General features: G+C 39.5%; 1 protein-coding gene across 2 annotated transcripts in view; it reads right to left on the minus strand.

Moving 5' to 3' along the window:
* LOC108150709 (cartilage oligomeric matrix protein) overlaps positions 1-24,455 on the minus strand; it is a 29,886-nt gene that overhangs the window by 3,361 nt on the left and 2,070 nt on the right. The window contains exons 2-10 of one of the 2 annotated variants that reach the window (XM_017278981.1): positions 19,012-19,194; positions 16,990-17,056; positions 15,501-15,816; positions 15,311-15,440; positions 14,210-14,347; positions 10,749-10,943; positions 9,419-9,536; positions 3,275-3,396; positions 134-456 (exon numbers count right to left, since the gene is read on the minus strand). In XM_017278981.1, coding sequence (XP_017134470.1) covers positions 134-456; positions 3,275-3,396; positions 9,419-9,536; positions 10,749-10,943; positions 14,210-14,347; positions 15,311-15,440; positions 15,501-15,816; positions 16,990-17,056; positions 19,012-19,096 — 1,494 coding nt within the window. In that variant the 5' untranslated portion in view covers positions 19,097-19,194. Of the gene's footprint in view, positions 1-133; positions 457-1,615; positions 2,069-3,274; positions 3,397-9,418; positions 9,537-10,748; positions 10,944-14,209; positions 14,348-15,310; positions 15,441-15,500; positions 15,817-16,989; positions 17,057-19,011; positions 19,195-24,455 lie in introns of those variants that run through there. The other variant, XM_017278982.2, reaches the window with a different exon arrangement.

The following is a 24,455-nucleotide window of genomic DNA, read 5'->3' on the forward strand; positions in this document are numbered from 1 at the left end:
TTTCTTAATTTTTAAATTTCCCATCTTTAGAATTTTCATAACTCGCATACTTTTATAAATTTATGAATGCCAATGACCCGTCGTAAAAAAACAATTAGTGTATTGTAATTATCACCTTAAACATTTTACTCACAATCTCGTTTATGCAGGTGGAGTGAACCGGGCATCTGAAGAAACCAGTCCGGCACTCGTCGACGTCGAGGCACGTCTGCTTGCGAAAATCTACGGGGTAGTAGTCCGCGTAGTAACCATGAGCGTGGACTCCATCGAAGCCAACTGGACAAGGACCACATTGGAAGCCCGGATTGAGGTTGGTGCAGATCGAAAGATCGTCGCAGGGACTGTACAGCTGGCACTCGTCCACGTCCCGACAACTGGTGCCGTTGACCTCGTGACCTTTCGGACATGAGATGCAATTGAAGTGGGGTGGGTAACCAACCTGCAGGCATTCGGCTCCTTATTCGGTAAAAACAAAATGGTAGCACAAATAAGACGAATGAGATGAGATGATCATACCCGTTACTCGTAGAGCTAAAGGGTATATTGAATTCGTTGAAAAGTATGTAAAAGCTAGAAGGAAGCGTATCTAGCCATGTCCGTCTGTCTGTCCGTTTGAACGAAGAGGTCTAGGAAAAATTGAATGCCATAGATTATTTTCAAACGCGACAACGCCCAATCTAACGTCCACAAATAGCAAAAGTCTTTTATGGTAAGAGTTAGACTAAAATTGGGTATTGTAATCGTTGAAAGATATTTAACAGGAAGAAGGAAACGTTTCGGACCCTATAAAGTATATATATTCTTGATCAGGCTCAATAGCCGAGTCGATCTATCTGCCATCTATCCGTCGAAAGCTCGGAAACTATAGAAGCAAGAGATTTGGTGTTTTGCATGTAGATTCTAGTGATTCCTAATTATTTTATTTCGCAAATGACAAAGATATGTCACGACACTCTGCGACATTTAAGACAATAGCTATTGGAAACTGTATGTGTGTGTTTCGGTCATATCCATCGATAGACTCAAATTTTAAAAATCAAGTTATTATTTTTGAAGTTACAGAGTTACCCCTTTTTTCAATCTCTGCCGCCGCTTTGCCGCTGCTCTGCCGGTGATCACTGATTTAGAGAGTCAGAAAGAACTGTTAGTGGGGGGTGGGACTTTTAGTACGACAGATGGCGCCACTTAAATTTATATTCTTTTGTGGACTAATAGTTGGGAAACTCAACTTTAGCTTTCTTTATTGCTTAAAGTTCGATTCTGCATTCCGAAGTAAGCGTCCGTTGTTGTATTTGTTTCATAATTATCGTATAGCTATACTCATATATATAATTTACTATAATCATTTATTATAATTTGCGAGTGTTTTAAAAAATTCGACTTCCTTGCGTGCTTTTAGCCCATTCTTTCCATGATCCAGATAAAGACCTGACATCAACTGAATACTACAACTCACTTACCCTTAACCTCACTATTGCTTTTCGGAGGCATGACCAGAAAATGATAGTGTATAAACATGACGCGATTTTGAGGTGAGTAGGTTGTGGTATGTGATTTCGATAGACAAAGAAAAATATGTGGCCAATAGTGGAGTTTATTTATTAAATACGAAAAATTACAGCGTACATTTTTTATTTATATTATTCATATATTATTACAATAGTTGGGAGATTTCAGGCGGGGGAAAACAAATTTTGTAACACGTTTATAGACTCCACTTTCTGGGCATTTAATCTATTCTACAATACATTTTCCAAAAATATGGTATTATGTGATATTTTTACGTTGGTGGTGCGTTCGGCTTTTCAAATGGACTGTTAATACTATGAATTCCGCTGTTTGCCAATCGTAGAGCTTACAACTTATGACTATTTAATAAGGACAGTAATTCAATATGTGCACTTTCTACGTTCAGTATATGTAATTAAGGTGTGTATCATAGCTTAGCCGAAACGTTGCGATTGTCTCTCCGCTGGGGATTAGTTCGTTACGACCGAGTATTTGCGGGCCGTGTACTGGCTCTGCCGCTGATAGTGTTGCACATTATGCGAGGGCACTAGAATGTTGCCTAATACAAATGAGAATGGTTTATTAGTAAGTAGGTAGGTAAGTAATTTGTGATGTGTCCCACTTGACTTGCTAATTGAATCGCGCACTTTGTACTTTTGCCGCGATTCAATTAGGCGACTTGCCTTATGAGGCCCCAACATTCCAGCACGCCCAAAAGTCGTTGCTGATGACTTTGCCTCTGGATCCCAGTAAAACTGAGCTCTGATTAGCCGTCTTGTTTCACACATTCGCGGGAATCCCGAAATTATCCCAGGTACTATATAATTTTCGTGGGTTTTTTTATTCAATCAAAAGGGTCGGCGAGTCCTCAGAGCCCGAATTAAGGCGAAGTGGGCATTAATAAATCAAATAATCGTGTGAATTGAATGCGCTACACTCAAATGGGTAAGGCATAACCATTTCAGTTGTCTAAAAAAAATGCTTAAAAATTACAGTTCAGATATTGAAATTTTAAATGTTTTTATATTTACAATTCCAAAATTTATTGTATTGTATAAGCCAAGCTTAATTATTGTCTTTGAATAGTTTTGCAAATCACATTCTAAATATAATTTAATTTGTTAATGAAAATTAAATTTTTTGATAAAAATCAGTTTTTTTCAAATAAAATAAAATTTTGATAAAGCAAGTACTAACCGAACATTTCCCCGCAGTTGAACCATTTGTATTGTTCCTGCTTCCCAGTGTCCAAACTTATAAAACTTAAATTGAGTGTTCGAAAACATTTAGAAATTCGACCCATTGAATATTTATTCATTTTACATTTCAAATAAAATTAAATCTTTTAATAAAATGAAAGTTATATATATTTAAGTTGAACTGTTTCATTTTATTACAAGTTTGGGAACTACAAATGATACACATGGTTCAGAAACCATACATTTAATATTTGTTTTGTGCAAATTTAATTTAAATTAATTTTACTTTTTTCGTATAACAAATCTATGGTCCCCGAACTGGTTTTTGGCTTAGACCTCAAGCTTGTTATAAAACTAAACTGTTTAACTTAAGTGCTTCCTTCAAGTCCCCTTCGCTTAGAACTTCTAAATGTCTGCTCTGATCCCATGTTTACCAATCAACCCACTCGCTGCCACGCTGATGGCACGACAAACGCAAATTAGCCATAAAATCAACAATCAACAAAATCCCCGAAAAGACAAAACTCCACTTGGAAGCGAGCTCAAAACAAACCCAAACGACTTACCTGAGGGGCATGGCGTGTCCAGGCAAGGATTACGTAGCGAACATGTGCGTCCATCACCTTCGTAGCCGGCTGGACAGGAGTCACACTGGGCTCCATTCACGGTATCGTGACACTGAACGCCTCTGCAAAGGGAGACACAGATTGCTGTTAATGCGATCGAGCAGGAGGATGGGGTTTGCGATGTGATGTGATGTGTTTGTGCTAGCCGTTCTGGGCTTATTGTTTATTGTTATTAATACCGACAGGCAGGAACAAACAGCAACAAAAGACTGTTAATGTTGGACACAGTCGAGCATACAAAGGCATATTTATTAATGATGCTTAGTGGAAACGGCTACACAAAAGCCACTGAGCTGAGAAAAGAGAAAAGGTTGCCCATTGCCCGTTTCCCGCTGAGGGGATGTGAATGTGACCCTCACAAAAGCACCGACAAAGCGCAGTTCGACAAGCGACAAGACATGTGCCGGGGGTTCCTCCGCCTCCTCAGGTGGATTTTCGGACGATTTCCCCGCAGGAGGACAACGGACAACGGATCCCGAAAAGAAAACAAATTACAATTACAAGAAAATCTTATTAAAAGCCAGCGAAACACAAATAAATAATGGAACAGGGCAGCGAGTGGTAGTAGTGTGTAGTAATGTGTAGGCTGCGATGCAGATGGCCCATGGCCCATGGCCAAAACACAACACAAAACACAAAACATCCAACTGCATTGCATGCATGTAAATTTCTCTGACCGTTCCTTATTTATGCTCCAGAGTGTGGGATTGCTTATGGCTCTGCAAAATATTTACATATCATGACATGGTCATTAGTTGGCTTCGGTTCGGGGTTACAGTTACACGCTGCATTGGCCCACCGGCCAATGTTCCGTCTTCATCTGCATCATCGTTTTGCATCCCACTTTGTCAGGACATAACTCATGGCAGTCCAATTTCCTAGGAAAATCACCCATCAGCAAGACTACCGTGCCCAACTGACCCAGAAGCCATAGTTTCAAATATTTTATGGCTAAGCACACAGTGCGTTTTTGCCTGCCGGAAGTCTCAGTCAAGACTTAGACCCTGTGTTTTGGCCCTAGCTTCCAATTGGCCCGAGGAGCCAACCGTAATAATGTTGAAGCTAAGAAAAGAACTTGCCAACGACCTAATACCCTTGAACAAACCAAAAGCTGTTAAGCTAATAATTGCTAGGTAAACTAATGATCAAAACTATTTGCTCTTGCAAATCGAACATTATCAAAAACCCAGCCTGATACACAAATTGGATAAATACCAAAACTTGATAATTAAACTCATATAAAAGTTGTTCTGGCAAATTAGAATTGGTTTTTTTCAGTAAAATGTTAATTAAAAAATCTATTCATAATATTGTATAAGTTTTCTATCAATTATTCATTATTCATTAATGCATTTTTAGATATAATAGCCTAAAAATTTCATAGCCATTCTCGTTTCAAACAGAGTATTATTAGAAGATTTACTTCACAGGGAAATATCCGAGACTCAAAACACTTGAAGTATTGACTTTTTTTGCACTGTCAGTTGATGAGATCCATCAGCTTGGAGACCAGGCCCTCGACTTTGGCATATCCATGGTGGGCAACAACACACTTGTCCCCGGATCCCGCCAGTTTGAGTGTGCGTCAGTTTGGGGTTCTTGTGGGGAAGCATTTCGGGGCTTGCCTCTAACTGGCCAGGCGCAATTAGCCAAAAGTGTTAAGTACTTAAGTGGCAAGAGGTCTAAGTCAGGGCCGGGGAGGCCCATCCAACTTGGATGCTGCGTGGGGGTTTTCGCTTTCCTCCGCCGCAATCTTTCGGTCCAGCCGCCCCCTGTTCTAACCGCCACTTTGCGCTTTTCTGCTTTGTTTCAGTTCATTCGACCATATTGTCTGGGTCCGCGACCGAGCGACTCTGCGGCATCTTTTGAGTGCTGGGAAAATATCCAGTCAAGCGCAACGAGGAACGCATTAGCATTTCGGCCGCCTCCGTCCAGCGATTGGGTTGGCATGACGGACCCACTTGCCTCGTCTCGACTGCCGTTCCTTCTGGACGTTCTTTTTATTAACCACGCATTCATAATTCATAATTCCAATTTGCTGGCTTGAGCACCGATCTCCGGCGAGTTCGAGTTCGAGTCCAGTTCAAACACCAGCCCAAGGAGCCATAGAAGGAATAGAGGGCAGGTCCCACTGGTGAAGAAGCAGGGCCTGAGTAATGTGTGAACATGGTTTTGAAGCATGCAAAGGCTTTTAGCCACTTTGCAGTTTGAGGAGGGAGGCACAAAAGTTTGGAGCCACAGTGTGGCCAGTTATACAATTCGATAATATTGTACTTAGGGCTTGTCAGAGCCCACCGATCACATATTCCAGATATCGCTTTGGCCCGCTTTATGGTCTATTAGCCAACGCAAGCCCTATTCTTAGGGTTTACTTTACCGCTCAGCCATTAACCCAACCCAAATGACTTCTAATGGTAGCGCATGCCATGCAAATGCTCTAACAACAAAAGAGCCACTCCAAGGAGAGCTCCCTTTCTGGGGAGTGAAGTGCATCCCAGCAGTGCTTTCAAGTCAACCATCCAACAGCCACCATCCACCATCCTCACTCCTCCAATCCAATCCTCAATCCTCGAATGTGGCGCACGCTTTGGACAAACTGCAGCTAACTGCCATAAAGCGGCGTTTATTTTGCCACAGGCCACTTATCTGCGAGGTTGGCTGGGGCTCCAACTTCGACTTCGACTTCGACTCCGGCTCCAAGTCTTCAGCTGCTCAGCTCCTCAGCTCTTTGGCTCGGGCCTGATCTTGGCTTGGCTTGGCCTGGCCTGGGCTTGTTTTTGTTTTCATTGCTGCGCCTGCGCATGGCCAAGACAACCGGCGTCATAAAATGTTTATGCCGCGAACTGATATTGTAAACTGCTTGCGTGGGATGTACATAAAATCCCTATTAAAGGATTAAGTTAATAGTCTGTATTAAGGTATATCGCAAAACTAAAAATTTAAGTAATTTTAAAAAACTATTTTCTTTGCAGACTGCAGATATCAGTCAGAAATAAGCAATTTAAAACGACTTAATGGCATTTAAGGTATAATAATCTCGACTAAAGAATATCTGAAGATTTAAAGTCAACAAATATAATAAATAAATAATAAATAAAAGATTTAAAAAAAATTTTCCATAATTATTACAGAACCTAAAGTACTATTTGCTGATGAATGTTATAAGCACGATATATTTATTCTTTAAAAATAAACTAACTTTTTTGTATTTTTTTATTGAAAAATTCTCTAAACATTCGAACCCAGTTTTGACATTTTTTTGGAAATTAGGAAAAGCTATTGAGCACAACTATAATTGAAAATGATATATTTTTATGCAAGATTTAACATTTTGTAACATCAAGCTATTCTGAGATGCCTCAATTTGAATCTCTGATGGCCTTTTTTTTAAGTTTTCGAATAGAAGTAACCCAACGAATTCCCAATCATGAAATTCATTGGGCATAAACGTGGCTCGACTTGGAAACGCTGCCAGTCGACTATTAATTTGAATTCAAGCAGTCAAATGCTGCCACAGCCGTAGAGTCAACAGCCACGACAACAACAGCAACAACACTAACAACGACAACAACAACGAATACCCGACTTGGAATCAATGGATCCACTTTTTCGATGCGTAGGCGAACTTGATTCACACTGAGATATGCGTTCCACCGAACTTTGATGTTTCGAAGCTGTGAACCAGCTAGCCGCTGCTTCCATCTTGGCTTTTCCTGCTTTTACCTGTGGCCGTAAACGTTTTGTTGGGCCCGGGAGAAAAGAAGGGAGGGGGGCGAGGAAACCGATTCCGAGATTCTGTGGGAAAGTTTCCTCAATCAAATGGAATTCTGTCGCGGGAATTGTTCAACATGCTCGTACACATGTTGCAGCTGCCATCGAATCTGCCTAGGAATCACATTCCAAGTCGCTATCTCCTATCTCCAGATGGTAATATAATCTCCCTCGCTTCGTGGACTGCAGCTTGATTGCACTGCTGATTGTTTCGTCAAATGCATAATTTAAATTGAACAGCAGAAGTGAGCACTGGGCGAAGGCGCCCGACTGTCAACGGCCTGGGGCCAGGTTATGATTGGCTTTTCAAGTGGTCAGCACCACCTGAGATTGTGCCTTGGGAAAAGGAAAGTGTTGGGCGAAAACGAAACATGCAAAAGAAGAGGTGCTCAGACCAAAAGAGATCACATTCAATTACCCACATGTTTGTGCCTGTTTATTTCATCCTGAAAAACATAAAACATTTTCAATCAATGCAGACAGGGTTCTTTAGACCAACACAATGCGCCCATAAAACACACACGATAACTGCCACAACAAAGGATCAACAGGTGTGCGTGTCATTAGCACAAGTTTTACGGCCTTTTAATAGAATCGGTCGTCGTCGTCTTCCAAAGACCCCGAAAGAATGGGAGCCTGAATAGAAGTGAAAATAAACAAAGCGATGACCAAGTTGAGATGACATTTGGTGGTTCTAAATTAAAATGATCGGGCCTGGGCAGCGGGAATGGGTCTTCGGATTTGGGCCTACCACACACATTGACCACAGCTCATCGATAATGAAAGATGACAGTAACGAGTCGGCGTCGTGACAACATTTAAGGCAATTTTATGCAAATTAAAATACGGTCAGCCAGGGGCGCACCTTGTCCGCAACCCAGTCGAACCGATCCCTAGACACCTACAACACACAGTTCTAACCGGGGCCAAAAGCCCGGTCTGTGGGGGCCCTTTCCAATAATTTACTCAAATTTATGGCCCAGTACTCCTATGTTATACTCCCGTACGCGTGGCCAGGAGGGGATAGGCGCTCACTTCTGGTCAGGGAAAGAATAACAGAAATCACTTTAAGTGTCTTGACACAATGCAGTCAGGCAGTCCTCAGAATCGGGGCTATACCGAACTGGGTGCGGGTTCCTTATTCCGGCTCACATTTAACTAATTTATGCGGCTGTTTCAAGTGCCATTTGTGGTCCAGACCCCACAGCGATGGGCTCTGGGTTGCCGAAGGTTTTGTTGCATTTTGTCCATCCATATCTAAAAAATATTCTTCTCCAGTTTCAGCTCCGTTACAACGCATAACTTGTTATAGTTTTGTTTAACATATTTATGACTGACTGGCAGGCAGACCTCTCCAAATAATGTTTTTATTAGGGTCCCCAGCAGAGCTGTGGGTCTTTTGCATAATTAGTTCAGATTGACACAAATTTGGCAGCGAGCCGATAAAGAGCGCCAGAACAATGTTTACCACTTTATTGATTTTCGATTGTGACGAACTCTTCCGGTTCGATATGGGCTGTGGGTGGTATAGCCCATCTTTTTGGAAAAGGGTTCCCTTCAGAAGGTTACTGAGTTATGAATCCCAATTCGGATGACCAAATTTCTATTTTGAGCTCGCTGCCTGACCTCATTAATAATCCTAAACAGATCAAAGAGATCATTCGATAGATAAATCCACACGGTGAAGATAATTTAAATATTTATCTTGGTCCAACTTGATTATGCGTTATGCGGAGAAATGGAAAGCCTCGCAGTGTATGAACGGATTAGGAAGTCTTCGCATTCAAATCGACATATCTGCGATCTACAAGGCTTATCAGATGGAAAGAGGCGAGAAAACAGGTTCCACTGTCACTCACATGACTCACAGCCATTAAGCCCGGTCCACTTACTTTGTTCTGGGTAACCAGCTTATGTCCCTGCTCCCTTTTATTCGTGGAAGTCACAGAGTAAATAGAGGCCTAAATGTGTCTTCTGAATGGCCATCACGTGCTTATCAATCACAGATATAGATATGCATATGAACGGGTCTGGGGAGCTTGTCAAGGAGTCGCTGGGTTGTTGTTTGACTAGACCATCAAACCATAAACAACATCAAATTGCCATTAAGGCCAAATGCAAATAATTGCACAGTCAGGACAGTGCGAAGCCCTTCGCATGGCGGCGCTTTTTAAGCCCTCAGAGTCGCAGCATGACAAATACAATTAACATGGATGCGATGGCCACGCCCTTGACGCCATTAAAAACTCCACAAGCCGCGTTAATTTGGCTCGCACAAGCACAGGAATACCCAAGGATGCAGGACAGACTTACGGATAGCACATGTGGTGGGCGCAGGTGACGCCCGGCTTGCAGGTCTTGCCATCGCCAATGAAGCCAAGGGGGCAGTGGCCACATCTGGGACCGGCTGCCGAGTCCAGGCACTCCACGCCTAAAAATATATACAAGATTCAGCATGTAAGTGTAATATGTAGATATTTAAATGGATTATATATTTGGAAGAGACAGGAAACTTTTAGTAGAAGCTTTGAAAGAATATTAAGAAATATATTTAAATTTATTTTGAATATTACACAATTTTTAAAGTTTTCAACAAATTTATTTTAAACACTACACAATTTGAATACTTTTTAATGGACTAAAAGATTTAAATAACCAGAGCTCACTTAAAACAGCAAAACTTATATGACTGTTAAAATAATTACATTTTTTTCATTAAAAAACATGGATACCACTAAATATTTACATTTTTAAGAAGTCTTTTGTAGAATTTTTGAAAATTTGCAGTTAAAAATTGCACAGAATCTGTATTTTTTAGTTCTTTGAATTTATTTATTTAATTAATTTATGTATGTAATTCCACATATATTTCATAGTATTTTATTAAGTTTTTTCATGCTTGCAAACAAATGTTGGGGCTACCCCCAGTTGCAGAGCATAAAAATAGGTGACTTTCGGGAATTTGTTTTAAAGAAAACTAATAAACTGATTTTAAGGATCAGAATAAAATCTAGAAGTACATATATTTGATTATTTATGTTATTTTAAATAGTTATGCCAACAAAGATCTACTAAATATCAAAAGCTGGGCTCAGTAGTTTTGAACTTATTTTGATTAAAAAATGGCATTTTCAGAAAACAAATTTTAATATTCTTTTAAATAATTTATTTAACAAATTAATGTATGTTTTACCAAATACTTTTCTAAGTATTTTGTAAAGTTTTTTTCACGCTTGCAAACAAATGTTGATTCTAATATTTACTACATAGATTAGGAGTAACCACCAGTTGCAGTGCAAAAAAACAAAACTTTCCCAAATTTGTTCCACCGAAAACTTCAAAACTGTTGTTAATGATCATTATACATATTATCTAGAATAACATCTATTATATACGTTTCACAAGTTTTTGAAGACATTTTGAATTATAATGTAAAGACAAATTTGCTAAATATCAGAAGCATCGGCTAAGTAGTTTTAAGTTAATTTGGTCACCAATTTCGAAAAAAATGATTTTATAGTTAATGCTCGACTGAAATTTGATGGGTGCATAATTAGTTGGCTAAAAAATTAAGTTTTAAATTTTGTTGAAGAGAGCATTTGGTAACCCCGTAATGTTAACTTAATCCTATGCTCCCACTTACCAGGATAACAGGGATTTGCGGAACGGCAGTCGGGCTCAATGCGTAGCTGGTTGTCACTGCTGAGGGGATTCTTGCAGCCGGCACAGTTCTCCAAGAGCATCCGCAGGTAGGCAATCTCCTGGCGCTGGTGGGCGACGTCTTCGCGGAGCAACTTCACCAGGGCCAGTAAATCGCTCAGCGAGCGTGCGAGGGCGTCTGTTTGGAACAAAGGGCAGAGCCCCGAGAGCAGAGTTACAGTTGAGATAAGTCGGGTTCGGCGGGGACTTTGGGTAAAGCAACAATAATTCACGAACACCATCCACACCCTGGCAAAAGTCGGCAAATGTGAGTGGGAAGCGTTCAAGCGTCTGACAAGATTAAGGTCTAACCGATGCAAAAATCGCACTCATTTCAGCGTTCGGAGTGGGAACCCCTGATTGCAACCTAATCCGCTTTGTCGCTCCAATGGACTCCTTGCATCGGGACATTGAACAGCTGCTAATGCGTTCGGCGATTTAGTGGAGCTTAATGCAATGGGACAACAAAGCGGGGCACCCAATCCCGATTTCTCTCCTCACGAGGGAATGAGTCAGTGCGCTGATTAATTGGACAAAACGGAATAATCTAGGTACTAGATATATGCATGTTTTGTGAGTAGGTTTTCTTTGATGTTTTATTCACTTCGCTTTATTTGGTTTTTATTTAATTTTCTATGCATGTGACTACTTTAGCCGAGAATTCGCGACCGGAAGTGGAACTGCCTTATGAGTGATTCATCGGTCAAGTATAATGACCATATCAGAGGTAGCCAAACTCTTCCGATCTACAACAGAAGGCAATTAACAGCTGAGGTTTTCAAATTTCTCATAAACATTACACATAAAACACATTTCTTTGCATTTGCTGTTTTAACAACCATAAAAGACTGACAAATTTGTTTATTTACATACAAAACTCTACCAATATTGTAGCACAGACTCATACCTTAAACAAGCAAAAAGCCAATCACACCGAATTGAGTTGTTTTTAATGCTGAAACCTCTATAAATGGTCTAGAATTTCATGATATCTTAATTTCTCATCGTAATCCTTGTAAAGTCTGCAATATATCGCTTCTAGATCTGTCATCTCTAGGCCTCTTAGGTTGTACAACACCATGTAGGACACATGACAACAACTAAACTAGTCCAACTTAGTGGTCGGTTCTATGGGCACATCTGTGTGACTTTGTCGGTTTCCCTGGCCGAGTGCCTGAGTGAGTTTTGTCAACATTGAAAACATTGAACGCCCAAACGCATCCGTTCCAACTCGGATCGGGGGCCTCTCATTCCGCTCCACCATCTCGGGTCCTCGCCTCAGCAATCCCGATCTCGACTTGGTTACATTGGGCAACCTTCGCTTCTATCTGTTTGTCGTCGGCGTGGCCACGTAATTCATTCATTACGATATGCCGTTGTCGTTGCCTTTGCGATTTATATGCCGCCCCGTACTCACGTCAACTACACTCGGAAAACAAAAGCGTTCTAGTTTAGTGTGTTAAAACACGTATCAATATAAATCTTATAAAAAATTCAAAACATTTTCGAATTTCAAACAAAACATATAGATATTGCAAAAACTAAAAAACTCTTTAAAACATCTAAATTTTAATTTATATGCTTGTATGTTTTATAACATTGAAGCTATGGTGATTTCCCGTTTAATTATTCGATCGATCCTATGCCAGCTATATGATATCGTTTTCCGATTTTAAATGAATCTAAAAACGTAATTCTGAACTATCTAATTACTACTTAGTCAAAAAGAATTAAAAAAAAAAAATTTTAAATTGAGAAGTTACATTTTTTTTAGCAAATACTACATCTTGAGAAACAAAAAAAAGTTAGAAAACAGCAAACTAATAATTTTTTCCATTTATTTTTCCGATTGTTGCAATAAAAAGACAACTTTTGGAAAAGATTCATGCAGATATTTAAGACTGAGAGACTGAGATACTTACTGAGACTGAGTGATACTTATCAAGAACATATATACTTTATAGGGAAACTTCTGACTGAAATTATAATACCCACTGCAAGAATAGAGAAAAACTTTCAAATTTTAATGTGGATAATAGTTGAGGTAGTGACGAATACAGACTTCTCTAAAAATCCTATTGTCCGATCAGATAAAAATATGTATTGGTCCAAATTACCCTTTTCGTGAACGAATTGTAAATCGAAGATCTATAAGGTTCGATCGTTACGATTTTCTTACCTCGCTACAATATTTGATGTGTATTTGTTTGATCACTTATAAAGGGAGTCCTTTTATTTTTACTGTGTAAAACCCAGACCACATGTCGGTATGTAGATTGTGTGGGTACAGATCGGAGCTGGCTACCAATTTGGTGTCTCTGCTCTGAGCCAGATAAATAATAATTATGCCGGCTCGACACCAGGCAAAGTACGAAACGAGTGCAGCTTTTGCATGGGCTTTGTCATATCTCGACGTTCATTAGTGTTTCTGCTCTGTGGGCGCCTCGAAATCCGGCATCCTCTCCCGATATAACAGACTGTGATCACTTAGCGGCGGCTTATTGGCCAAGTCGGCGACATCGATGAGGGTACTTATAGCTATATTACACAGCTAGATATTATTAATTGCTTGCCAGATTTATAAGGCATTAGCGAGTTAAGCGAAGGCGACCTAATAAAGAGCATAATGCTCAAGGACAAGCAACTTGGTAAGGGAGAAGGGTACAAAATGGATATTAACTTTTAGAGCTGACTTACACACATGGCTCACTTGATACTTCTAGAGCTAAACTTGCGGCGTTTTGTTTTCGCAACCCACATATTGGTCTCCTTATTCTATTCATTATTAATCAACTTCAGTTCTCTCATTTTGACAGAGTTGTTTTCTCCTCATTCAGAACAACTGATTCTGTCACTCTCAAAATTCGGTTATTTATAGAATTTGAGATACCTGAGAGCAGCAAGAATATGAAATTGATAAGTAACTTCCGTGTTGTACAGATTCGACTATAGAATGGCTTGCCACGTATATATGTTATGAAGGCGTTCTACAAGCATTGCATTGAGAATGCCTTCAATGCTTGTCAAGGCCTCGTTCATTCACTTGCACATGCCATTGAAATTTCAAGCCCCCACTCGACGCAATAGTCATCCGAATCAGTTCCCCAACCCACACACGTACCCCATTTCAGGTTGCTCCACCACATTGGCTTAATTGAATTATGTTGCTCGAGTGGCATAAACGCCAACTGCCAAAAGCCAAATAATTTCGTCAAAGCGAGCACCTAATCTAGCACCAGCCCAACCCTCGGAGCCGTAGGAAGCCCTCGACTTGGAAGGGACCACGCCTCTGGGCGAAGATCCGTTGACTGCCTGTGGACTACCGACTGACAGTTGAAAACTGACTGCCGAGGTGATGGTGATGGGTGGTTGGGCTGAGCGCCATACAGTTGCCCAGCAACCTACCTTCGCAATCGCCATGCAGAACGGGAATGTCTCCGCGCTCCACGTCCGTGGGCACCTCCTGGTGTCTGTGGTCCACGACACCTTCCCGGGCGATCGTTGGCTCATACCAGCCGCGGACGTCGCGCTTCTTGTTCTTCTCTGCAATGATTGGCACGAAAAGGAAAATATAAAAGGAATAAATTTAATTAGATTATAATCTAATTAAAATAAATAAATAATAATAAAATAAATAAGCCAAGACAAAAATAAGAGGTTTTATGCCATATTATCCAAAATATATGGATATAAAATTGTAGTGAAATTTGTAAGTTTTCGTTGTTTGAGTAATTTCATTTATGTCTGTTTGTCTAAACTAATTAATAATTTTGGTTTCATATTACCATAAATTAATCTGTGACTAGTAATCGTATCCAAAATTTTTTTAAACGTGAAAGCTAAAATATCTAATATATTTCTCAATAAATTAGAATAGTTGATGAGCTAAATTTTTTTTACAAAACTTGGAGTATTAGAAAAGAAATGAATGGGTTGTATGACCAGAAATGTTTCATTCAAAGAAAACTTCGAATTCCAGTCAAATAGATCCATATTCCGTTGTTCCATTCCATTGTTGGATAAGGTACTAGTTTTTTGGATATTTGTGAAAATATATACTTGAGTTAAGTAAAATATATTTAGGTAAGGTAAATATTTAAAAAAAAATAATCATTTTGAGATCAATATATCGAAGTTGCAGTGTAATTATAATATTTTGTATTTGATCTGGCAGTTAAGATGGTTATAAAAACGTGTCAAAAGTAACATAACTATATCTTGCTTATTGATTCCACCAACTTATCTTCAAGTTACATTGAAGTAATGATTTTTTTGTTAGCATATTTGCGAAATAAATAAAAAATTGGATTAAGTTGTTTTAAACTCATTGGAAATTAAAAATAAATAAAAATATTTCATAGCTAAATACCTAAAATAGCTCATTCTTAAGATAAACACAGACCTCTAACTGGGAAAGGTAACAAGTAGCCTCATATTTTTTTTACCTAGAAGGTATAAGGAACCTGAGACTGCCCATAACCGAGTGGGCTGTCAGGGACTACTCACCACGCTCGGTGATCTTGTTGCGCAGCATGCGGCGATTGCCCCGCCGTTGCATGCCCTTCTGGCAGTTGGCCCGCTGCAGGGAGTGCTCCATGTCGCCGTCGAAGTGGAGGGGATACTTGCGCTCACGGAACTGTCAACGAAATGGGTCACTCACTTTCGGCCCCACTGGCGGCAGAGCCCATGCACTCACCAACTTGATCACCGGATCGTCCATCTGGGTGTACAGTTTGGCCAGGTTCATGTCGATGTCGTGATGCGTGCTCGCCTTGCAGTCCACATAGAGTGTAATGCGGTTCTTGGAGAACTGCAGCGCCAGCGATCGGATGGTGCTCGTCTCGTTGATGTTGGGGATGTCGAAGTTCCGGGACTCGGTGGCTCCATTCGCACTGATGTCCAGCGTAACCCGCTGCTGCTTGCGGTCCAGGAAGAAAGACATCTTGTGCTTCAGCATGGGGAAGTCGATCATAAAGAGGGCTTCTATGGAGATGTGCAACTTTCGACGAGGTCTAATAGGTGAGGAGCATCAGTCAGTATTGTTTTTTTATAATATTTGGACGTTGATGCACTATGATCAGTACAAATAAATGGTCCTTACGACACCAAGCAAAGCTTGTTACGCGCGGAGCCCTCTTCCCATCGGGTCATAAAAACGAGATCACGAGAGGTGAAAGAAGAGGGACAGTAAACAGACCAATTCCAGATATATACCAAACTAAAATAACAACTAATAATACTAAATATGTGTAATAAGATAAGAATAATGCTTTTGAAATTGGTAAAGGGTCAGTACTATAAATAATATGATAAAGTTTACTATAGCTATTGCACAGCACTCTAAATGGTTCATGCATATCATAGTTTGATCTACAATGTTTCAAAATAAGGGGAATATAGTTCCCAGTGATACGAATAGGCACTGAGAATTGTAGGCGGACAAGTTGTTCTGTATACTACACATACCCCTGAATAAGTTTACAATTAAAAGCAATACAAAATTGGTTTTGTGACATACGGATCATCGAATTCCTTTTATAAATCCACCTTTTTATAAATCCTAGCACTTCCCTGGCTTTATTCACCAAGGATGAAACGTGATCAACAAATTAAAGTTTTGGGTCCAGAAGGACGCCAAGGTTATAAATTTGTTAGTTCTAGTCAACTCAAATGTCATTTGTGTGGACGCGCGACTTTGTCAAGATAAAGGGAGATCGTTAATAATAATGTAAAAAGAAGTGGGCCAAGGTGGCTTCCATGTGGTACGCCTGAAGTAATTTGGATCAGCTTAGAGACCGAGCTTTTAAAAAGGTCTCGAAATTCATTTAAGCAGATATTAAACCCTAACTTCCGTACAGGAAGCAAATGATTAACGGAATCAAAAGCCTTGCTAAAATCCGTGAACACTACGTCAGTCTGAAGGTTATTGCTAAAGCCATTTATAACGTTCGATGTTAGCTCCAAACATTTAGCTCGTAGTAGACCTACGTGTTATAAGTCCATGCTGACATTGAGATATAATCGATCTACGATAATGTTGCAAATGGGGGATAATAACGTTTTCGAAAAGCTTGAGGATAGTGGACACCTTGCAGATACCTTTATAATTCCAATATTTGATTTATTTCCCTTTCTATGAAGGGGAATAACAAATGATTCCTTTCAAATAGGTGGTAGTTTCTTACCGTATGTGACGCGTTGATATGACGACATCTCCTTTTCGAATGAACTGTTCCAGTTCGGCAGAAGCAACTGTGGGTGAGAAAAAAATAATACATCAATATCGGTTTCAGAAAAAAAAAGTATTATCAGTTTATTTAATAAATTATGTTTAGCAGAATGTCTATGCACAGACGGGGAATATTATTCTCTGCAAAGGCAATCTAAATTCTCGCTGACATTCTCAGGAACATTTTTAAAGTATTGCAAAGGTTCGTGCCTTATCTCGATCAGTTTTCGGTGATCACATTCGAAACTGTTAGGATCAACTTCCGTTCTGCCGGAGCCACACATATTGATTACCAAACAAACAACAAAATGCGAACAGTGATAAAGCCTTAAGGTACCCAAATCCTCATTGGGTCATGTTTATTAATCTCTTCAAGTAAACCGAGTCTTAGCCACTTGCTCTATTTGCCCACAAACATTGGCAATCGGTTTTTTCGCCTGCCACGGATTACAACACCTCGGACACGGAACATGGGCCTATTTATTTTGGTCACCCGGGGAGATTGCCTCTAATACCGCGGGCCGTGTTAACCCAAATACACACACGAGACATAATCGGGACCGATCCGTATTTGCACAATCCGTGGGGCAAAAGAATCCATCAAGACGACTCTATATAGAATTTCACGCATTTGTGCGGTTATTTGTCATGCTGGCAGCGACCGACTTGTGACAGCCTCATGCCAGCTGACCTTCACGACGTGAATGTGGACATGGACATGGACATGGACATGGAGGTGGACCTGGGACATGGGCATAAAAGTCGCGATTTCCAGTCGCGAGATGGTCCGGCCAGGGCCCCCATTCGCAATCGGCCTGAAATATCACCATCTACGGACCAGGGAGGTCACCAGCTCCACAACTAGTGACCCGACTGTCAGTTGGCGACGTTTGCATTGGGATTTGAGTTCGACATTTACATAAATCGCCAAGTTGGTAACCAAAAGTATGTCTTTCGGGCGTTTCTCGACAAACATTGACGACGGTGCCATTGCAAGCAGTCGCTTGACTAACTATAAAAACTGTACAAATGTGTGCATACACTGTGCAACTAAAACTCATTTTATAATATCTCATTTAACTTAAATCTCATATTGACCAAAAATGTGTGCTTAAACTTTAAATCAATTTAATTTTTGCGAACTTCTGTTGTTCTATTAAACTAGTTCCAAGGCGATTTTGAGTATGTAACAATAACATTTCATTTACAAAATTACTTTACGGGGGAAAACTAGTTTTCCAGAACATATTCTGTGAATACCTAAATAAACTAACCATAGAATTTCTTCACATATTATGGTATCTTTTAACTGTATTGGAAGATTCAGAAAAAATTTTGTTTTGAAAGAAGCTACTGAAGAAGCTAGCTGATCTCCGGGAGAACAAACAGATTTCGTCAAAGTAACGTTAAATTTAGTAAATAATCTAAGAAACAAGCAACAACATTTTTTAACTAAATGTCGTTTCGTAAAAATAAGGTATTTTTCACCAAAACTAAGTGCTTGAATTGATTATAAAAGAAAAGTATCGTTGAGAGAAAATCTTCGATTATTTATTAAAAAATATATTTAAAAAGCTCGTGTTTAAATTTGAGACTAGTCGACTTATCCGTTTTCGAGTAATGTTGGTCACCGATTTCGAAAACATAATTTTGAGAGAAACGCGTTTAAAGTTTGTACTTTGTACTTTCAAGCAGCGGATCGATATGAAATTTTCTGTGTGCGTTCTTAAATATATGAACATTAGAAAAATAAAATTGAAAAAAAATTAAAGTTTTTTAAATTTTACTGTATGTAACCTTTTAAGTGACGAAATAGGAAACAGCTTGATTAACGGTGAATTTTACTTATAAACCCAAAATAACAGGAGAGCAACGATTTCTTCATCTGAATTCAGGTGCAACATTAACCCATTTATTCCCAGTGCAAAAGAGTTTACTGGAATGCAAAGTGCGGGGAAGGTGGATCGCTGGCACTTACCTGGATCGAGTGAGAGTGATGCAACCTCCAGAAATGTCAGCGCCAAGGCGGTCAACCCGATTAGCAGCACGCGCGTCCAATTCATCGTTGTCGTCGTCGTTGTTGTCGTTGTTGGTGTTGTCTTCCGTATTTTTGGGTGAAGGGCGGGGGTGCCGGCTCCTCACTCCAGAATCTGTCCGTCCGCTGAAATATAAATAAAAGAAAGAAACGATAAAGCGAAGAAAATCAGTTCTTGGTGCTCAACCGGTGGTTGTTTATTTGCGTTTAAAAATAAAATGCCTCGGTAAAAAACACTGCACTGCAATAGCAGCGTATACAAGAAAATAAATAAAATTGAAAGGTAATCTGTTTAGCCAGAAACGAGTTAACCAGAACAGAGCAGCAGAACAGGGCGATAGATAAATATTTTGCATTTTTGAAATTTTCAACAAGCTTGTCCAACTCCCCCTTTAATTTTCGCTCCCTACTCTGCCGGAAGTACTTGGTCGGGTATCACCTATATATATCTGCTTAAATATATTTGTATAGCTCGCCCCCCCGAAATCTTTCATCTATTTGGCCATCTGTGGGCGTCATCATCATAAAGCATTTCGGAGCTTAAGTTTTTATTTCTTGTTGTAATTTTCTTGGGTGCCCATTGTGGATTCTTTGAGCTTTCTAAGATTTATGTTGGATATTCGCAATCATTCTTCCTTGCATGCCTCTTTTAACTTAAATAAATGTTTATTTAATGTGTGTGTTCAGACTTGTTTTCTCCTGGGTGTGTTTTCAGGTGCTTTCCCAGCGGAAGTTTCGGGGAAGAGTTGATGGAAACTCTACGTAAGGTGATGAATTTTGGGTATTTGGGACCAATTCTTAGAAGGGCTAGGCATAATTGGGTTTACCTAATTAAATTTATGATTTAAACAATTTTATGAGGATGTGATCTACAACTATTTTGCAACTCCATTTTTTCCCATCTGCTTTCTTTAAAAAACGCCATTAAACAAACTCCTTGACTCGCAAAAGCTTTCACCTCCTTTAGGGATCATAAATTCAGTATTTAACGATCCATAAAATAAAATAGGGTGTAGAACTATATCTCTTGTGTAAATAATTACTCTCTGATTGACCAAGCAGAAGTCGTAAAACGAATTAGAAAACGGGTTGAGGACTCCACACTTATCACCCGAAAATACGCAGTTGCAATTAAACATTTGACTCATCACTTGAGCAGCCACAAACGTCAGGAAGTGTTATAAACGGCATGGCACACAAGTCCAATTGATAGAGAGCTTCAGGCCAGCCCAGAGCGGATCCTCCAACTCCCAGCCATTACACAACTTTCATGGTTAAATAAACACGAGAAATGTGGCCGAGATGTTGTTGGCTTTGGCTCGAGGTGTCCCAGGAATGTGGTAACGGTCGCCGATGCTCCAGCCAGCCATTGAGACCCATAGTCGCAACCGGGCCAAAAGCAAATGGCGTTCTGGCCATACAAGACACGACGACAACTTCTCCGATACTGGTCCAAAATGTTGACTGACAGTTATGGATTTATAGTGGCAGTTGTTATTGCTGTTGTTGACTTCTCGTTCTCTTGGCTACAATGTCACTGAGTCACAAGTGGACGGGCTGTAGGATCGGTTCCATTTATGGGTGTAATCGCAATTACCAGAGCATGGGTCTCTCCAAGCAATAAAATGGGAAGAAACGGTGGCAGATCCCGGACTGGGATCATTCGAAAATATTGTAGGGTTTTTATTCCCCTAGACATATCATGATTGCCAGTTGAAAACCCTGCCACATAAGGAAAACGAATTTTATTGTGGGCTAAGTTTTCTATAAATACAAGTTTTCTATATAAAAAAGGAATATATATAAAGTTTCTCTCAAAATTATGAAATTTAATTTTCATTGTATTTAAAATTTAGATTTCATATTGGATTTTAGTATTTAAATAAACGTTTTATGTTCAATAGTCAGATATTAATTTTTATTATTCCATTTTTTGATCAGATTATACTCGTATATTAAATAACTATAAAGAGCCATTTATCCAAAAATTAAGTGGTATTGTTGTATCTTATGAGGGGCATATGCCCAACAACCAAAAATCACTGACATAATCGTTGAAATAAATCTTTTTTCAGTTGGAAAAGATATTAATCTGCGGGGGATAGGGCAAAAAATTCAACAAATGTTAGTCAGATTATACCAGATGAAAAAGATTTCGTCCAATCATTCCCATAAGTTCTTAGTCTTAAGACGTCAAAGTTTGTCATCTACTTCGAATTCTGGGAAAGGTTATCAAGAACTTAACCCAAGCGTAATGCCTGAGATCTGTGCCAAGTGTTCATTGAAACGTTTATTAATATCCAGTTAAGTAGTCCGCCGGCTACCGATCCGTCCCAATCGCAGCCAGAACGTTTCCCACCAAATGTCAACCGAGTAATCCGCCTCGAACATAAAGAAAACCCGAAATCAGAAGTGGAAACACCTTCCAATGTTCACCTAAACACATAATCCTCGGGCCAGAAATTTATTAAATACTTTTTAATGCCATCGGTTCGGCGTAGATCATGCATAGGCCGAGAATATATCTTTGTCCAGCGCCCACGCAGTCGTCAACTTGGGGGCCCAAAGCAAAATCTCGCCATGCGGACGCCAAGAGTCAACAGCAGCATCGTCAGCTTTATGAAGACGACGCCAGATCTACTCAGTAAAGCGGACAAATCAGAAACAAAGTCTGTCTCCATAAACCGCCGAGTACATTGATTGACATTTAATTAAGCAAAGCCAAACACACACGGAAGCCGCAAAGCGATCAACCGGCAACCAAAACCGCAACTGAAAGGGTTGGATTGGATGGGGTTTTTAGACGGCATCTTCACCCACTAGCCGGCTTAGACCCCTCGCTGATCCGAGCCGATCGAACAAGTTTAGCGTCACCGGCAGACGACAGTGACAAAGGCGTCTTTGGCCTATCATCAAAGGAAATTTGATGCTTATCGAAAAGTCATTTTCCTCAGATTGAATGGCAGGCCGGAGAGATGGGCGGTAGGGAAACGAGAACCCTGGATAGCCAGTTGTCACGAGGGATGTTCTAGCGGTATTTATTATACAATAAGTAAAAGAGGTGGACTGCAATTAATCGTAGTTCCACTCGGATCCAAAAATATTTGATTTGCTTTTCAGTCCTATACTTTCACATCAAAATCTATACCCTACGATAATATTATTGTAGCCTATAATAACAAAAAGTGATTAATGCAATGGAAAAGGTACTATTTGCTCTTACCCAAAGGCTAGGTAAAAATAGCGACACTGCATTGCCTAAGTTGAGACCAATTAAAATGATGAAACAAATTCTTTTTAATTAACAATTATGTATGTATTTATCTGAAAACAGCATACCAACTAATTCTTAAAGTTTAGTTTTAATAAGTAAGTCTTAAAAATTTAACTTTACTACATTTCTATACCGAACGGTGTAAACCTTTAGTCTAAGGCCTTATTTATTAATTATTTATTTATTTATTTATAAATTTAATACTCATCTTGTTAAGAAATTTTTCATACCTAAAAGTTTAAAATTCATGTAACAATAGTTTAGTTTTTATTACTTTTTTTTTGGGTGTAAGAAACCGCTAAATAACGTGCAATCTAAAGCTTTAAAAATAATCAATTTTTTTTAACTTTATACCTAGTTAGCACGTTAAGATATATATTGAAAAATTCAATGAAATAAGCTTTACCGATTTTGCTATACATGACGAGGAGAGGGGTTTTAAATCAGCAACTTAAGAAGGCGCGTAAAAGAGGATGGGATTCTAACAGCAGAAATACTTTTTTTAGCTGTTTTTGAAAAGGCTTATTTACATACTCAGTGGTTTGTTTTTATTTTTAAATAAATAGCAAGGCCAAGCCACTCAATTGTCTTTGTGATTCGGATGATTTAATGATACTCTCTTGTGCCGGCCCTCGTCAGGCATTAGAAATTTAAATATTTTGACTCTCTCGCCGATCGCGCCAGCATGCAACCGTAGTGTTCGCGTCCCCCAGGGCGTTTAAAACGGCGCAAAAATAAGACGAAGCGGAAAACGCTCGCGAAGCTACTGCGCATGCGCGGCTGTTGGCTTTTGGCTGTTGGATGTTGGCTGATGGCTGTTGGCCGCAGTCGCGTGTGGGCAGGACAAGTTTCGCTGCCGCCGCAGGCGTCGTGTCACTGAAATCAAATCAGCCGCGCTTAAATGCCCAGCCAAAAACTTCAGTTCGAGTTGGAGCTCCGAACGGCTGGCAAACCTGCTGTCAGTGGCTGGCTTGACATGAAAAAAATCTATGCCGGCGCCTACGCATCACGAGCGGCGAGAAAGAGTGAAAAATCGAGGGAAAGAGCGGCTTAGCCACTTAGGGAAATTCTTCAGCGGCTTTTCATTTGCAGCCAACTTTCTTCAGGCTTTGTTTAATTTTTTCCAGGCACCTTATAATTGGAGGCAGCAAACTGAATTGATTTTGGCTGGCTGATAAATTGGTTTCGTCATAATAGACTTTGTATAACTTCCGGCGCAAGCCAACCATTTTTTCCATCGATGTTTTGAAAGTGTCAAGATTAAGATTGGAGTCCAAATCGAGCTCAATAGACTCGAGAGGCACTTGACGTCCTCATTTTATTGATTTCTGTATCTGTATCGATTTGAATTTCGGCTCGGTCTTTTTGTCGAATTTTTCTCATTCAGTTTTTGACTATTTATTTTCCACAAAAATGCAGTAGTTGACAGCTGGAAATGTGTTCAGGTTTTTTGTGGAGTCCTATTTCAAAACATTGAAAGGTCTGTCAATTACATACCGGGTGATGGAGTTTTCTTATATGGTAATTGCAACCTGACAAGTTCCACAATCGGAAAAACAAGATTAGAAATTATAGGTGTAAGATATGCATGAAAAAATTGTAAGTTTTAAAAATATAGTTTGGGATTTACCTTGTGACGGTTATCTTTGATCTAATGCTAATTAAATATGTTGAAACTCAAGCGATTAACTAAACATACACGATGAATAAATTATAAGTGATAAAGCAACATTATTTATAATTATGGCCAGAACATAGAATCCGTCCCAAAACGTATTTTAACTCATAAGATTCAGCTATCATCATGATAGGAATATGGCTGCTATATAATTAAATGATGTTTGGCAGGTGTTGGTAAGACAACGCCTTGCTATCAGTCATTTAAATATTTGTATATCTGCGCAGAATATCTAATTATACTGAAATTTTATGAAAGGTATTCTTTCTTTACGTTGGTCGACCCATTATTAATTATATCTTTCCAGCCCTGTAAAGGTTTATGTTTTGGCTCATTTTTTAGTTAGCGATCTGGTAAAATCGTTTGAGAATGTGTTTAATCTATCATTAGGCCAAAACCGAAAACCCATTAACTTATGTTGATGAGCCATTAAAA

This window comes from Drosophila elegans, unplaced genomic scaffold, assembly GCF_018152505.1.
Source record: "Drosophila elegans isolate 14027-0461.03 unplaced genomic scaffold, ASM1815250v1 contig_397, whole genome shotgun sequence".
NCBI lineage: Eukaryota > Metazoa > Arthropoda > Insecta > Diptera > Drosophilidae > Drosophila > Drosophila elegans.